The sequence below is a fragment of the Phodopus roborovskii genome, unplaced genomic scaffold, assembly GCF_943737965.1.
Source record: "Phodopus roborovskii unplaced genomic scaffold, PHOROB, whole genome shotgun sequence".
Taxonomy (NCBI): domain Eukaryota; kingdom Metazoa; phylum Chordata; class Mammalia; order Rodentia; family Cricetidae; genus Phodopus; species Phodopus roborovskii.
The window spans coordinates 23059923-23075885 of NW_026126563.1; the positions used below are offsets into that span (position 1 = coordinate 23059923).

Genomic DNA, 15963 nt, shown 5'->3' on the forward strand with positions numbered 1-15963 from the left:
TGAGCCTGTGCTGTCTGTGGGGATAAAATCTTCATCCCCAGCAGACAAAACCGTATCCCTTAGCATAATGTCCTGGGGGAAGGGAATGGCTAGAGGATAAGTGTCTAAAAGGGCTTCTTGCAGGTTGGGGCAGGGTGAGTAAGACAGAAAATGATGGGGAATGGGGAGAGAACACTGAGGCAGAGGCTTGTATCTATGAGTCAGAGTCAGGCGTGTTTCCACAGGAGCATCATAAAGGAGAGAGAAACCCTGACTGAAAAGCAGTTGGTGGCAGGCAGCAAGGAGGACCTCCTGTGGAGGGGGGGAGATGAGTTCTGAGTTGGGAACTGATTGCTTTATATGAAAAAGTTTGCAAATGTTGGAAGTAGTCAGACGGGGTAGTACTTGCAGCTTGATGGCAACTGGCAGTCCGATGACTTCCAGACCCACATGGGCTACACATCAAGACCTGCCTCACAAAAGAACAAAACCTGGGGGGCTAGAGTGGTGGCTCAGGGATTTCTAGCTGTCCTTGCAGAAGACCCATGATCAACTTCTGGCACCCTCAGGATGGTTCACAACACCCCTAATTCCAGTTCCAGATGATCCAATACTTGCTTCTGACCTCTGCAGGCACAGCCATGCACATGGTCATGTATATGTGCATGCAGACAAAGCATTCGTACATGTAAAATATGGAAGAAAAATTGTAAAAAAAAAATAATAACAGCAAGAGATATAGTGGAAGGAAGTTCCATAAAAACTTCAAGGAGGCTGCTAAGATGTTCAGTCACTAAAGTGTTGCTAGGCAAGCCTGAGGGCCTGAGCTCAGTCCCTGGAAACTACACAAGAAATCCACCAAGAACGGTAATGTGCAGTCTTGGGCTCTTTACATGGGCTTAGACAGGAAACTTGTGTCTAGAGGCTATACCAACATTTCCACAGTTCATTTCATCTACAGACACATTTCACACAGTTTATTGAAAATAGTAAGAAAAAAAATGAGAGATGTAAAAGATTTTCCCAAAGCACAATGCAAAAAAGTAAAGGTCATCCACATATTAAGGGAGATCCCTGCAGCAGCCCTCAACACTGGCATCCTGACAACTGTCACCCTGACGCAGCCCATGGAGTGGTACCCTTGTGACACCTTTAATATGCTGCCTCCTCCGTGGGCCAGGAGAATAGCAGACTGAAAAGATGGGACAAATGGAAAACATGCCTTAGACTTAGACACTGTTTGTATTCTAAGCTCTGACATCAGACATGAAACCGAAGCTCTCAGGGAGGCTTTTCTGCTTTGCTACATGTTGGCATCAGTCACACACAGAACAAAGGCCTGTTCTATACCTACTATGTTTCCAGTGATAGTTGATTAAAATAGTCAAAAGGCTTGGTTTCAATGGTATATTTGTAGAAAGCATTTTGCTGGGTTGCAGTCATGCAACATGTCCTATGGATACAATTTGCCTTGTCTTTTTCTTTTTTTTTTTTTTTTTTCAGAACTTTATTTTTTACAGCATCACTCTGTAAAAAAGATTCTAAAATAGAAAGGGCAATCTTAAAATTTATTTTTGTTCTGGTTCACATGGGAAGCAACAGATGGATCAATGAGGACTCTGAGAAGACAATTATGCGGAGCTTGAAGGAAAAGGCAAATTTATAGCGGTCGTTTGGGATTGTCCTCAGTGTGTGGAAACCAAATCATGTAGCCCTGAGAAGTTAATACCACCATTACCACCCTCAGTATACACAGCCCAAATCCCTTTATCATAGAGCAAGTTTTTTTTTTTAAGTCCTTAAATACATAGCATGGATCATTTGGTAATTTGTCTTTCTTAAGAAGAATGAGTCATACCAGACCAAATATCCAAGATCCCGTGGAACTGACTTCCATTGCCAGTGCATACCCTCCCCCACTGGTTTTTGGTTTCTCTGGTGCATGTTGAGCCCTGTGATTCCCGGCAGTGAGCCCTTGGTGGCCCTAGGCTGCCCCTGAAGAGGCCACAATCCCAGCCCACGACCGCTAATTGATGTGGTGCTGCTGGCTGGAAGTTAGTATCAGCAAGATCAGTCTGAGGATTAATAGCATGTGCCTCTCTGCTAATGTTTATAAGGATGCACTGTTCCTAGAAAGCTGTGGACCTCCCACAGGAGAGAATGCCATCTACAGCTGGAGCCGTCCAGTATCTCAGAGTGCAGTGGGGAGCTTGGAATTCAGGGTACAATTCAGGATACCTGGGACAGCTGAGTCAAGCCCTGAGTGGACACCCAGACTCAGGCCCAGCCCTGCCTGGGATGGGAATGGTTTGACCTTGTGTAGCCTGGAAGCCATATTGCTCAGCTACAAAGCAACAGAAGAATAATAAATTATCTGATGGCATGCATGATTGGAAATACCTTTACATCCATGTTTCTGTCCTGATATATCTCTTATGTTCCTGAGGTTTTATGGCCAAGCATAAAGACAGCAGTCATTTGGGTTCAGGGGAGGGAAAATCTTCCCAAGTAAAACAGATAATCTGCCAGCATACCTTGGATGTAAGATGCTAAAATTCTGAGTTTATTGGGAAAAAAGGAGGATTAGAAACTTCTACAGGGTATACTTCTGTGAAAGAAGAGAATATGCCTATCACAATACATATCCTAACAAATGTGTTTGGTTTTTTTTTTTCAATTAAAAAACAAACTTTATAGAGCAGAGCTAGCTAATTGCTGCTGGTTTCTGAAGAGTTGCCTGGTGCACAATATGGACAAAGGCCGAAAGTCTGTGTAATACAATAAAATGAGAGTCGTGTTGTAGTCCAGTTTAGAAATAGACCATCCATCTGCCTTGTCCACAAAATCCAACAAAGGATACAATTCTGTTCTTATACAGCTAGATGTGGAATTCAGAGGACTTGAACGTGTCTGCTTGGTGTGAACTTCAGAAAATGTAGATTCACTAAAATGCAGGAAGTATCAAACTGGGGTTTACTTCCAGTTTTCACTGTATGCATTCACATCAATATTTCAACTTTCGATGAAGAATTAGGGAGGTGCGAGGCGGAGAGATGGCTCGGAGGTTAAGGGCACTCGTTGCTCTTACAGAGGGCCTAAGCCAGCTTCCCAGCAACCTCATAGAGGCTCACTACTCTCTGTAACTCCAGTTACAGGAGCTCCAACACCTTTTCCTGACCTTCATGGAAACCAGGTATCCGTGTGCTGCAGAGACACACACACATAGGCAACATACTTACATGAAATAAAAGAAAGATTTGGAAATGTAAATGTAGGAGGAAAATGGGATTACACCAGAGAAAACTTTAAATTTAAGCTTCATCCAGGTTGCTCTTATCAAAGCCTGGCCTTTTCTTGCCGAGACTCACAAATGACATACAAACAATCCAGTTTGACTCCTTGCCCTCACGTAGGATCATTGCTGCCTTTCATTTCAGCCAGCCTATTCTTCTCATACTTTCGTCTTACCATTTAATCCTCAGCTCTGCTGCCCAGGGGCCAAGTGTCATCTCCTGTGCTTACTTCACTCTCTGCCTTCCTCCAGTTAGGCGTTGTTCTTATTTTTTGCCCATTTCCAATTGTTTCTTTCCTGCTGTTGAGTTTTGATGTCCCAGTTATCATTTCTTCCTCAGATACAGGCAAAATGTCTCTCCTGGTTCATAATTTGCATTTATTTCTCTTCCACATGGACAAAAGTTTTTAATTTTAATAAAGACCAATTTATCCATTTTTTTAGTTAGGACTAGTCCCTGGGTCCCAAAGACTTCCTCCTTCTTTGATTATGTCTCCCCCCCCCCCAAACCCCATGTTCTAAAAATGTATAAAAGGACTGGCTTTTTAAAAAAGATTTATCTGTGTTGTATATGTATGTACGTCTTGCCTACATGTATGTATGTGCTGTGTGCCTGCAGAGGCCACAAGAGGCACTGGATCATAACTCCAAGAGTTATGGTCATTTGTAAACTGCCTTGTGGGTTGTTGGAACTGAACCTGGGTCCTATGCAAAAGCAGCCAATGTTCTTAGCCATGGAGTCCTTTCTCCAGCCCCAAAGGACTGGCTTTTAGGATCCAAAGTGTGTGAGAAAGAGAGCAGATGGTGAGGTCTGTAAAGGTATAGTCCCCTGCTAGCTACATTATCTGACCAATTGCCCCACTACGCTGAGCCTCCTCCGTTTTGTTTATAACACGGTGGTTTTAACTAATAGAATTAAATTAGATAAAAGTCTGTACAGTGTCTAGCACATGCAAGGGTTCCGTAGATGATCTCACTATTCTCCAAGCTGATCTGTCACAGCTGTCACTTGTTTATAAATGAGATAGAATATTTGAAGGGCTAGTTGTCTGATTCGTAGGTACACTTGTGTTCCTGTCTCCGAGCTTGGTAGCCAACCTCTTGTTTGTTAACTTAGCCCCCGGGGGACTAGTTAAATAAAGAAGACAAATGAAATTTTGTTTTGTTTTTTTTTTGCAAGACAGGGTTTCCCTGTATTGCTTTGGAGCCGGCCCCGAACTTGCTTTTATTCTGATTCAATTAAGGTTTTTTTAAAAATTGGAAGACTTTAGAATGGGAATCAGTATTGATGAGAAGTGAGTTTCTTAATCTGAATTTTAGTTTATTAAACTAGTACCAAATTAGAGAAACATATGAAATACCCCCACAGAAGTAAATTTTTAGAAATCATGTAAGAACATTCATTCCATCTGTTCAATATAAAGATATATATATACGTGTGTGTGTGTGTGTGTGTGTGTGTGTGTGTGTGTGTGTGTAATTCTAGTGAATTTACCTGAATTCAATTCTTGAAATCATTAATATGAAATCCTCTGAATTTTAAATAAGCCAGAAAATGTAAGTTTTGTCTGAACTTTGAACGCTATCATTGAGTTTCTCTTAAATGAAATGTGAAATGCTTGGCACCAGATATGAAATTTCAGCTGTTTTGATATTTTTGAATATTTGCATGTACATAATGAGTTCTCTTATGGATGGGACCCAAGTCTAGCACAAAATCCACTGTGCTTCATATAACCTTGGGCATGTAATCCCGAGGTCATTTTATACAGTATTTTAAATGGCCATCCACATGAAACCATTCTGGACTGACAACCTCCATTATGATATCGTCTTGGCATTCAAGGGTGTTTGGATTTTGGAGACCCCCTAGACTGAGAAGATGTGCCCATGGGTTACATCAACAATCCAGCTGTCACCAGGCTTTTATTCACTCAGCATTTACCATTTTATTCTTTTCTTTTTCACTACCCTTACATAAAAACTGTACAATTTCCCCCTTCCTCCCTGTAAAAGTCGTCAGCAATGCCTTTGGAGCCTTGTCCGGGATGAAGCTTGCTGTGTTAGATTCGCTGCAGATGTGTTACTTTTGTGTGTGGTTGGTTGTAGATAAGGATCAAAAACAGAGCACCTGCCTTTAATCCCAGCACTCTGGAGGCAAAGGCCAGTGGATCTCTGTGAGTTTGAGGCCAGCCTGGTGTACAGAGGGAGTTTCAGGACAGCCAGGGCTACACAGAGAAACCCTGTCTCAGGTGAGGGAAAAAAAAAGAAAAAAGAAATAAGGACCAAAAGCATATCTGAGTTGGTTACACACAGAAAACATAGCAGATGAGTGTTCAGGGAGAGAATCTGGGTGGAAGATGGAAGGGCTCATCTCTCACTTGTTCCTGGGGATGATGGAAAAGACAGGTAAGACTGTGCACACATGAAGGCAGGTCACTTTTAGCAATACCTGGAGGGACCCTTAGCAGTCTCCCCAATAGCCCCTGTAGTGGGCCTCAGAGCCAGGACCTACCACATCTCTGGGACTCCAGAATTGGATCCACCCCTTAGCAATTGTATGGCTTAACCAGATAGTATTTTGGAGGGAATAGTGAAAGCAAATAAGCATCAAGTCTGGCTTGGCATTGTTTATAGTGCTTATGTTGTCCAAATTAGCCAGAAATGCTTTTATCTAAGCCCATATTGATACTAGATTTAAAAAAAAAAAAAAGTAAGTGAGCCCAAGTTTAAGCAAGTCCAAACTCTAACTGATGCTGGCACCCCCCCGCAGTAGAAGCCCTGCTTCCAGTTATCTGTTGGCATAGGGCTTTGGTCACATAACACCATGCTAGGGATATTGGGAGATAAAAATAATTCTTTTCTAAATCTGCCACTATACTAAAATTTCAAGTTTTCGAAGTAAAATCAGTTGATTCTAGATATGGGGGGGGGGTGTTCCCTGTAAATTCTCTTTCCATGATGTTACTTTATCTGTCATTTGTTTTTTCTCTTCCAGGGTCCTGTTTCCCAGAGGAACAGTTCATTTCAACAGCCAGGGAGAGCGCCTGGATGTTCAAAGTAAGGTTTTGAGATGATCTATTTTGTAGATTCGTGTTTATGAATTAAATTGAAGTGACTGGTATTACTGCCTGAGCTATCAACACACTTTAAAAATTCCACTGCATGGTTAAAGGCAGATGTACTCCACAAAGGGGCTGCTCTTCAAATGACACTGTCCTTCCCAAATCTACTAAGAGCTAGTGATGGCTAACAGAAAGTCCTCTGAAGCAAGGTCAAGACAATTGAAGTTTAATTTGGGACCTCACTAGTGGCCATTGGAGGGAGACATACATATCAAGATATGGTCAAAAAAATCCTGTGACGTTCCTAGTTATTTTAGTAGAGGAAAGTGGTAGACTTCATATATATAGCAATTGATGCTTTGCCTGCATGTATGTCTGCATGAGGGTCTCAGGTACCCTGGGACTGGAGTTATAATCAGCCTTGAGCTGCCATGTGGATGCTGGGAATTGAACCCAGGTCTTCTAGAAGAGCAGCCAGTGCTCTTAACCTCTGAGCCATCTCTCCAGCCCCCTCCAGTTATTTTTAAATACATATAATTGTATTTGTTATTGTTTTAAGAATATAAGGTGAACCTCTGTGAGGGGGGAGGGCAGGGTGAAGAAGAGAGGCAGAGAAGGAAAGAGGGAAGGAAAGAGAGGAAGAAAGAAAAAGGGAGGGGGAGGAAAAGAGGAGGGAGAGGGACACGGAATAAATGCAATTATCATGACAACTGCAAAACCCAAAAACCCTTTTTGTTTTCAGTTTCTGGTTTCTTTGAGACAGGGTCATTTTGATCTTCCTGTGTTTCCCACTGGTACCCTAAACCTATGCTTTCAAAGTTCACCTCCAGGGGCTCCCTAGAACAAAGGAACAATTAACTAAAATTCCACCAGATGGCAATATTTGGAAAGCCGTTAGGAGAGAATTCAAAGCTGTGTGCCTTAATTGTTCACGTGGAGACTGGTCTCAGGAAGCATCAGGTTCTGCTTAGATTTCATCAAAAATGTTTTCCTCCATTTAAAAAAAAAAAAGTGTAGAAATGTAGAAGGATGTGTGTGGGATTGTATGTGTTGTTTTAACTTCTAGAATGTGGAAATTAGGAACCTCATAACCTCATCTTCAAATAGTTCTCTAGAAGGTACCGGCCTGTGTTACAGGCTCAAGTCTGCCAATTACTCTCCCACAGGCACTGGTGTGCATTCAAGTCTCAAACCTGTGAGTGTGGCACATTTGCTTTCCTTCCCCATTGTGACAGATATTTTTTACGGGTTTATTTGAGAAAAGAAACCTGAAGCCTCCCTCCCCCCACCCCCAGGTTACTTATTAGGAAGTCCCCTTGATAGTGCAGCTGGAGAAATGTGTGTGTGCAGAATTGTCCCTTGTGTTGGTTTGGGATAATTAGGGTTGTCACAAGGAATGAGCAAGCCTTTCTCTTTCACCCTAGTCAAGACATCTGGACCCTGAGTTTCCGGGGCCCAGCAGGCTGTAGAGCAGAGGAAGGTGAGAGAGTAGAAAGGTACCAAGAAGGATGGAGAAGGGAAGCTGCCTGAACTTCCCGTACCCTAGAAAACTGGCCCTGGGAAGCCTTGTGGAAATGAACCTCGCCCCTCTGGTGGATCTGCCTGGTGTCTGGGATAATCCTAATTAACTTCCAGTGCCCTGAGTATGGACCGACTTTCTAGAACCCCTATCTGCCCTCAAAAATGTCTCCACTGATGGTAAATCATGGCATTGCCCTGCATCCCACCTGGCATGGTTGAGGATAATAGATGAGCCATTATTGAGACTATATCTCCTTATAAATCATCTCTCTGGAGATACAGGACAAATGCTTTTTAAATTTTACTTTAATTTTCATACAAGTGTGATGGGTCACTCAGTAAAGTACCTGCCATGCAAATGTTAGGACCTGAGCTTGAGTCCTGATACCCAAGTAAAACCAGACAGGGACTGGAGTGATGATGATTCAGTACTTAAGAGCACTGTCCTTGCAGAGGTACCAGGGTTGGTACCCAACATCCACATGGTGGCTCACAACCATCCCTAATTCCAGTTCCAGGGGATCCAATGCCCCCTTCTGACCACGGACACCAAAGACACATATGGTGCACACATGCAGGCAAAATGCTCATTCATAACATCAAATAAATGTTTTTAAAATTTAAAAAAAAACTTCATCAACCTTGTTTAAAAAAAAAAAAATCCAAGTGTAGTGGTGCACACTTGTCATCTCAGCACTGAGGAGGCAGGAACAGGTGGATTCCTCAGACTCAGCCAGCCAGCCTGGTCTACTTGGCAAGCTCTCAGCCAATGGGAGACTCTGTCTCAAGTATGGATAGCTTCTGAGGAACAATATCCAAGGTTGGCCTATGACCGCCACATGCAGGCACACCTGCGTAGACATGCATACTCTCCCACCCCTCCCCCCATTCTCCCTGCCCCTCCTGTTACTATTTTGTTCCCTTAGTTTCATTTCTGCTTTCATTTTATACATGCATACGTGATTTGCTGTATCTATGTAAGACACCCCATGGAAGAGCACCTGTTACTTGTTTCTGTGAGGCAGACCTAATTTGCTGAATATCATTACTTCGTCTCAGCCGTTTTCCTACAAACTGCACAGCTTTGTCTTTTTTTTTTTCTTTACTCTTTATTGATTCTTGGTGGATTTCATTCACGTCACGCATCCCAATCCCATGAGTCTCCCTGTCCTCTTGTTTCTGCCCTTGTAACCTCCTTCCCAAAACAAAATTTAAATTAAAATTCAACCCAAAAATCCAACCAAAGAAACAAACAAAATACTGAGGGAGAAAAAAAAAAAAAAAAAAAAAAAAAAAAGATCTCAGCATGGAAGCTTTAGTGTGGCCCAGCTTTGTCTTTCTTTATGGCTAACAAATTCCAGTAAAATCCAAAGTGTAATTCCTCTGTGATTAGTGCTCTTGAATCCTTCAGAGCCCAGGAGTAAGAAAGGCTCTGTCAAATGGCAGATTTAAGTTTTGAGAAGCATCCCTCTGGCTTCTACAGTAGCTGCACCAGTTTACAACCCAACCAGCACTGCAGTATTACACCAGCGTTATCTGTTTGTTACCTCTGTGATTAGTGACCCGTCTGACTGGGGTGAGGTGGACTCTGGCTGAACCGACATTTGCATTTCCTGATGGCTAGTAAGTTGAAGATGCTTTTCAACTATTGGCTATTTGTATCTTATCTTTTAGCAGCTGTCTGCTTGTTTCGTTAGTTCATTCTTGATCTGTTATTTGCTGTCTTCTTGTTTGGTTTTTTGGTTCTTTGTACGGGGCTGGGAAGACAGCTCAGTGGGCAAAGTACTTGCTCACAGTATAAGTACCAGGGTTCAGAGCTCCAGTATTCACATAAAAAAGTTGACATGATGGTACACGGCTGTCATCCTGGGGCTAGTTGGCAGAGAGGGAGGAGCATGCCAGAGTTCAATGGCAACCAGGCTAGCCAATCAGTGACAAGCTCAGATTCTTTGAGTGTCTCAAAAATTAAGTGGAAAATAATAGAGGAAGATCCTTGATGTTGACCTGTGGCCTCTAGTTACACCCAAACAGGAACAGTTAGTCATACACACATACACACACACACACACACACACACACACACACACACACACACACACAGGAAAATGAAAAGTCCATGTAGTTGGTGAAGATTTTCTCCCACTCTAAGGATTCCTCTGTGGCAAAGAAGCTTTCTATTTTCGTAACATCACATTGGTCAATTTTTGATCTTATTTCCTGAGTAACCAGAATCCCAGTCAGAAGTTCTTCCCTATATCTTGAGCTTCTTAGTTGGGTCTTATCAACCTGATCTATTTCCCAAGGACAGAATTCTAGCATTGGGATTCCCAAGTCTCTGACCATTTCTACAATTTTGAATCTAGTTTACCACATTTTTACCATAAGAAACAGTTTTCAAACATACACAGTGAAAGATTATTATTTTCGATTTTTTAAAATGTAAAAACATCAAAAAGTCAACTTTATCAGAAAGAGTAAGTAATATATTAGTAATGCTATTTTGACATGTATAAAATTTACATATGAGTAAGCAGTGTCCTTATTGCACATTTACCATGTGTGTAATATGAATGACATAAAGTTTCAGCCATTAGCAAAAAAGGGCTTCTGTCTTAAAGTTTGACTTTATTAGAGCTAAAGAAAAAAAATACACATAAACAACTATAATAAAATGTAGAATATATGACTCACCATAGAAAAAAACCCAGTTAAAGTATTATGGACATCTGAGAGGGCATAAGGGTGAGCTGAACTGAACCATGAAAATTAGTTAGTTTTGGATACCCAGGGTGATGATGCTTGTTTGCCATTCATTCCATAAGCCTCTGCTGATGCCAGCTGCTTTCCACGTTCTGTGGGAACAGCTGGGGATTGAAGGTAAACAACAGAACTTTTTCCACAAGCTGTTTAGTGGAGCAGAGAATCTTAAACAAACAAACAAAGCCCTGGGGCTGGGGCAACAGTTCAGTTGGTAAAATACTTCCCTTGCAAGCACGAGGTCGTGAGTTTGATCCCCCGGCACCCACATAAAAAAAGGTTGGCACAGTAGTGCACACTTGAAATCCCTGCTAGAGAGGTGAAGGCAGATGGATTCGTAGGGCTTACTAGACAGTCAACCTACCACCACACCACCACCACCCACCCACCCACCCAGCACTGAGTTGTTTCAGCTCAGTGAGAAACCTTATTTCCAAACAGAGTAAAATGGTGGACAACATCCAAGGTTGTCTTCTAGCCCTCCCCCCCCCCCCGAGAGACAGAGAGAGAGACAGATGGAGATAGAGAGAGAGAACCTATAAGCATATGAAGTGGGCTGGATTGTGCTGTAAAAGGTGAGTGTATTTGGCTAAGGGGGCATTCTTTGGAAGCAGGACTTTTCGTAACTCCTCTGGAGTCAGCTGATGCGGGCAGTGAGAACCATAGTAGGGTCAGCAATGTGTACGATCATGGCCCTCACCAGCTGATGACTGCCTAAGAATTGCAGTGTGTCTTGTGTTTTGTGTATTATGCAGCAGAAATAAATCTCAGTGGCAATCTATCTAACCTGCTTGTTTTTGAGACCAGCATTCTTGGCTGAGGAGAGCTGAGTGACTTGCATAGCATCTGAGGGTTGATACCTGATGATTTGTACCATTAATTAAAACAAACTACAAGGAGAATAAGTATGCTTCTCCCATCTTATACAATAGCAAATTATCTTATTTAATTTTTTGTTTGGTTGGTTGGTTGGTTTTTTTCATTTGTTTGTTTGGTTTGGTTTTTCAAGACAAGAGTTTCCTCTGTGTAGCCCTGGCTGTCTAAAACTATCTCTGTAGACCAGGCTAGCCTCAGACTCAGAGATATCTGTCTGCCTCTGCCTCCTAAGTGCTGGGACTAAAGTCATGGGTCACCATCACCCTGCTTTTATTTAAAATTTTGAAGTGTAATAAACAGATGAGTTTTAGGAAACAAAGTTGGGACACACTCTTATATTTGCCACTTGAGCCCTGTTGAAAATAGATCGCCTTTACCAAGCCCCACACTCTCCATCTTCAACATAGAGGCAAAATATGCCTGACATTGTTGAGAGTATAATTAGAAGTAACTCGTGTCCTGCACGTGTTATGATATTTTCTTTCCTGTTCTCTCTGCATCTATTAGATTCTCAAAGGGTCCCTTTTGTTGGTTATTGAGTTTGCCTTGTGAGTCTCACAAGGAATAAACGGTGGACTGAGAACAGGTATAGAACTCTCTGAAACTCAGAGTGGAGCTTTCCGTTCTTGTTTCTGGCTTAGTTAATTTGGCTTAAGTAGAGGAGAGTTTCTGTTCACAATTCCTTGCTCTCCTTTTCTTCAGTAGTTTAGATTGCGTGTTTTGTGAGCCCTTTGGCAGGACTGAAGAATTCAGTCATCCTCTCTGTGGTTTCCTTTGAAATGATTTCTCAAATAACCTTGGAAGGATGGATTACTGAATAAAGACAATGTGGTTAAATGGGGACAATTTCTCCATCCAGCTGGTATGGATGTACTTTGTATTCTTGTACAGTTTCCCCTTTATGTATGGATATTTAAAATCTTCCAGGCCAATCTTTGAAGAAATATGTGTTAAATGTCAATAGTCCTTTTTACAGGGACATTTTGGGGCAAGTCATGGTCTCAGACCTCGTGGAGATGATTATGAAACAGGCGGTCCCATTAACAGCTGTATGGGAAGGTCAATGAAGGCTCCCAAACTCAGTGACGTACAACCTCAGTCCAAAAAGTAAAGAGGGGTAACGGGGTGCGGAGGAGGGCATTTGGAGAAAGGGAATGTTGGTATAAAAAGCAGCAACTTCTGAGGGTCTGTCTGGGAAGAAAATAGAACCATGAAGCATGGCTGTGGTGGGAAGGAGCGACTAGGGACAGAGCTCAGAAGACAGCGGGGACAGGCAGTTAAGAAGCTCGATTTCTGTCTCAGATCTGCCCCTGGATCTGCGGCTGGATAGCAAACTGGATCATAGAGCAACGCAAGAATAGACCCGGAAATCCAGGTGAAAGTTAATGAGCCTCTGGCTGTGGTGCCTGCCGGGAGCAAAGGAAGTGGGTGTGAAGTAGGATTATGTAAGGAAGATGTCAAGGATTCATTTGCTTGGTCAACAGGTTAATATTCTTTCATTTAAAAAGGATTTACATTTATGTATTTTAGTGGTGTGGGCCATGCTGTGACTCTCTTGTGGAAATCAGGAAACAACTTGTGGGTATTAGAGCTCTTCTACTATCTGGGTTCCAAGGATCAAACTCAGGACCTCAGTTTTGGTTGTGTGTTTACCTGCTGAGCCATCTCACTAGCCCAGCAAGGGAAAAAGTTTAAAAGATGCCTGGTAACAATGATTGCACAATGTGAGTGTACCTAACATTACAAAATTGTATACCTAATAAGTGGTTAATATGGCAAAAATTTATTATATGTACATATATGTATATATATATTTATATAATTGTATACACACACATACAGAGAAAGACAGAATAAAACAAGGAGAAAAACTGATTGGTGAAGATTAGCTGTAAGAGAGAGAGAGAGAGAATGACCAGAGCCAAATTTGGATTGTGAAAGCCAAGGAAAAACAACTTTGCAATGATGAGCGAGTGAAGGGTGAGTAAGTTCACATGGCGCTCTGAGGCTACATAAGATGATGGTTAAAAGTGCTTGTTGGTTTAGCGACAAAGAGATTTTAAGTGTGATTTCAATCCCATGATCAGAGTGGAATTCAGATGCAAGGTGGGGAGGGGGTAAGAGAGCAAAATACAGTGGACACAGCATTTGAGGGATTATTCGGAAAAGGAGGAAGGAAGATTGTAAGCGCCAGAGCAGACAGATGACAGAGAGGAAAGCATCTTCAGACACAACAGGACTGATGCACAAATGAACTCACAGACCGACACACAGGACCTGCACACGTTCAAGCCACATGGGTTCCAGCAGAGACAGAGAAGTGGACACAGGCTCCCCCACTCCTATCTCCAATGGACACCCACTAACAAAGGAAGAAAATATGCTTCTCCAATCGAATCTCATGAGTGCATTAACCACACTTTAGGGTAGGCTCCATGCCCAGCAGTAGATGACCAATGCAAAATGAATTCAATGTTATTTGTGTAGACATTTTGTCTCATATTTCTTTGTTTGGGCATATTTTGTCTTACTGGCCTTTTGCCTGTATATCATAGTTTCAGATCTTGTGTTTTTACGGGTATGTATGTGTTTCTTGGGTTTTGTTTGGTTTTTCTGTTTCTTTCTTCCTTTCTTTTTAAATCCTGGCTTGTTTGGTTTTTTGTTTGCTTATTTGCTTTCTTAATAGAAAGAGATAAAAGGTGTTAATTTGGTTGGTGGGAGGTGGGAAGGCTCTAGAAGGAGCTGGGGAAAGGGGAGGCCTGAACAGAATATATTAACTGAAAAAAGGTTTTCACTATAGAGAGATAAAGAGAAAGACAGATAGTGCAGAGGTTCTCAGCCTTCCTAAGACTGCAACCCTTTAATACATTTCCTCATATTGTGCTGACCACCAATCATAAAATCATTTTTGTTGCTACTTCGTAATTGTAATTTTGCTATTATCGTGATTTGTAACAAAAATATTTGTGTTTTCCAATAGTCTTAGGAATCCCCCAGGGTCATTCAACACCCCCCCCCCAGACTGAGAACCACTGAGACAGAGGGTGGTTAAAGATTATAATCAGTCTTACTTGTTGGGACTGCCGGCTCCCAAATAATGACATGGAGATTTATTGTCACTTATGAAAGCTTGACCTTAGCTTGGACTTGTCCCCCACTAGCTCTTATGGCTTAAATTAACCCATTAATCTACATTCTGCCATGTGGATTGTCACCTGTCCTTCATAATGTATGTCTGACTTCTTCAGTGTCTTGATGGCATCTCCCATGTACCAGATTCATCCCGAGTTGCTCTGTCTCCCCAGAAGCCCTCCCATTCTCTCCTGCCTAGCTACTGGCCATTCAGCTTTCTGTAAAAGCCATCAGGTGCATTAGGCAGGCAAGGTAAAACAGTGACAGATCTTCACACAGTGCGATAAAATATCCGACAAGGTAAGATACCTCTTGAGATGTTTGATTATAAAGATGAGGATGGTGAGGGGCACTTAGAGAGGAGCCAGTTTAAGATGGAAGAGATCTGGGCTAGTCAAGTGCAACAGAAAGTCAGTAGAAGAGGCGCTTAAAAAGTTACAGGCTGGGTGGGTCTCTGAGAGCGAGAGCAATGAGTGACAGCACTGTCGTCTCACAAAGAAGAAACGGTGAGGCTACCCTTCAGATGTTGCAGTTGTTGACTGGAGCGGCTGGAAACTTCAGGCTTGTCTAGTGCCTTGAGTAACTTCTGCAAAGTCAGAGGAAGGTAATATGCTGAGAAGAGGGTGGATACTGGGAGAAATGTCTGCGTGATGAATAACAGGACCCTGACTAGAGACAGGTGCTGCTCTAGTATTGAAGTCCATGAGGTCAGGTGGGCTGTTTTTCCGGACAGGTGCTGTTCCAGCTGGGCTCAGCAGTCCCTGTGAGACGTGCACACCTAGCAGATGCAAACTTTATAAATTAAATGCTTTTCCTGAAGAGATGTGGATTCTGATCATACATGTAATTTAAAGCAGTCTCCTACTTTATTATTTTTTTCTAAGACTTTGTAAGTACCAACTAACTGGTTATAGAGTTGCTAATTATTTGAACTATACTGAGATTAATAATAGGGATTGGAGCTAATGCACCTACATCTGTATTGACTACAGAGATTATTGAAAACTACCCTCACATGTCTTTGAAGACAGGTGTGCTAATGGGCATTTGTAATCCCAGCCCTCAAAGCCAATGCAGGAAGAGTAGGGCTGTGAAGCCATCCTTGTCCACACAGGGCCCCATCTCATCCTATCCAAGGACTGGAGCTTGAGAAAAGGCTCAGAGTTTAAGAACACTTGATGTTCTAGCCAAGGACCAGAGTTTGATTCCCAGTACTCACATGGAGTGGTTCACAACTGCCTGTAACTCCAGCTCCAGGACATCTGATGGCCTTTTCTGGCTTTCTCGGGTATCACAGGTATGCAATGTGATACACAGAGACACACACAAAAAAATTTAAAA

At 42.3% G+C, this 15963-nt stretch overlaps 1 protein-coding gene across 2 annotated transcripts in view; it reads left to right on the forward strand.

Annotated features, from left to right (window-relative positions):
* Mapre2 (microtubule associated protein RP/EB family member 2) overlaps positions 1 to 15963 on the forward strand; it is a 130513-nt gene that overhangs the window by 12368 nt on the left and 102182 nt on the right. For both annotated transcript variants that reach the window (XM_051202127.1, XM_051202125.1), the window contains exon 2: positions 6270 to 6331. Coding sequence is in view for 1 of the 2 variants with exons in the window: in XM_051202125.1 (XP_051058082.1) it covers positions 6270 to 6331 (62 nt within the window). In the remaining variant the exon portion in view is untranslated. The remainder of the gene's footprint in view (positions 1 to 6269; positions 6332 to 15963) is intronic.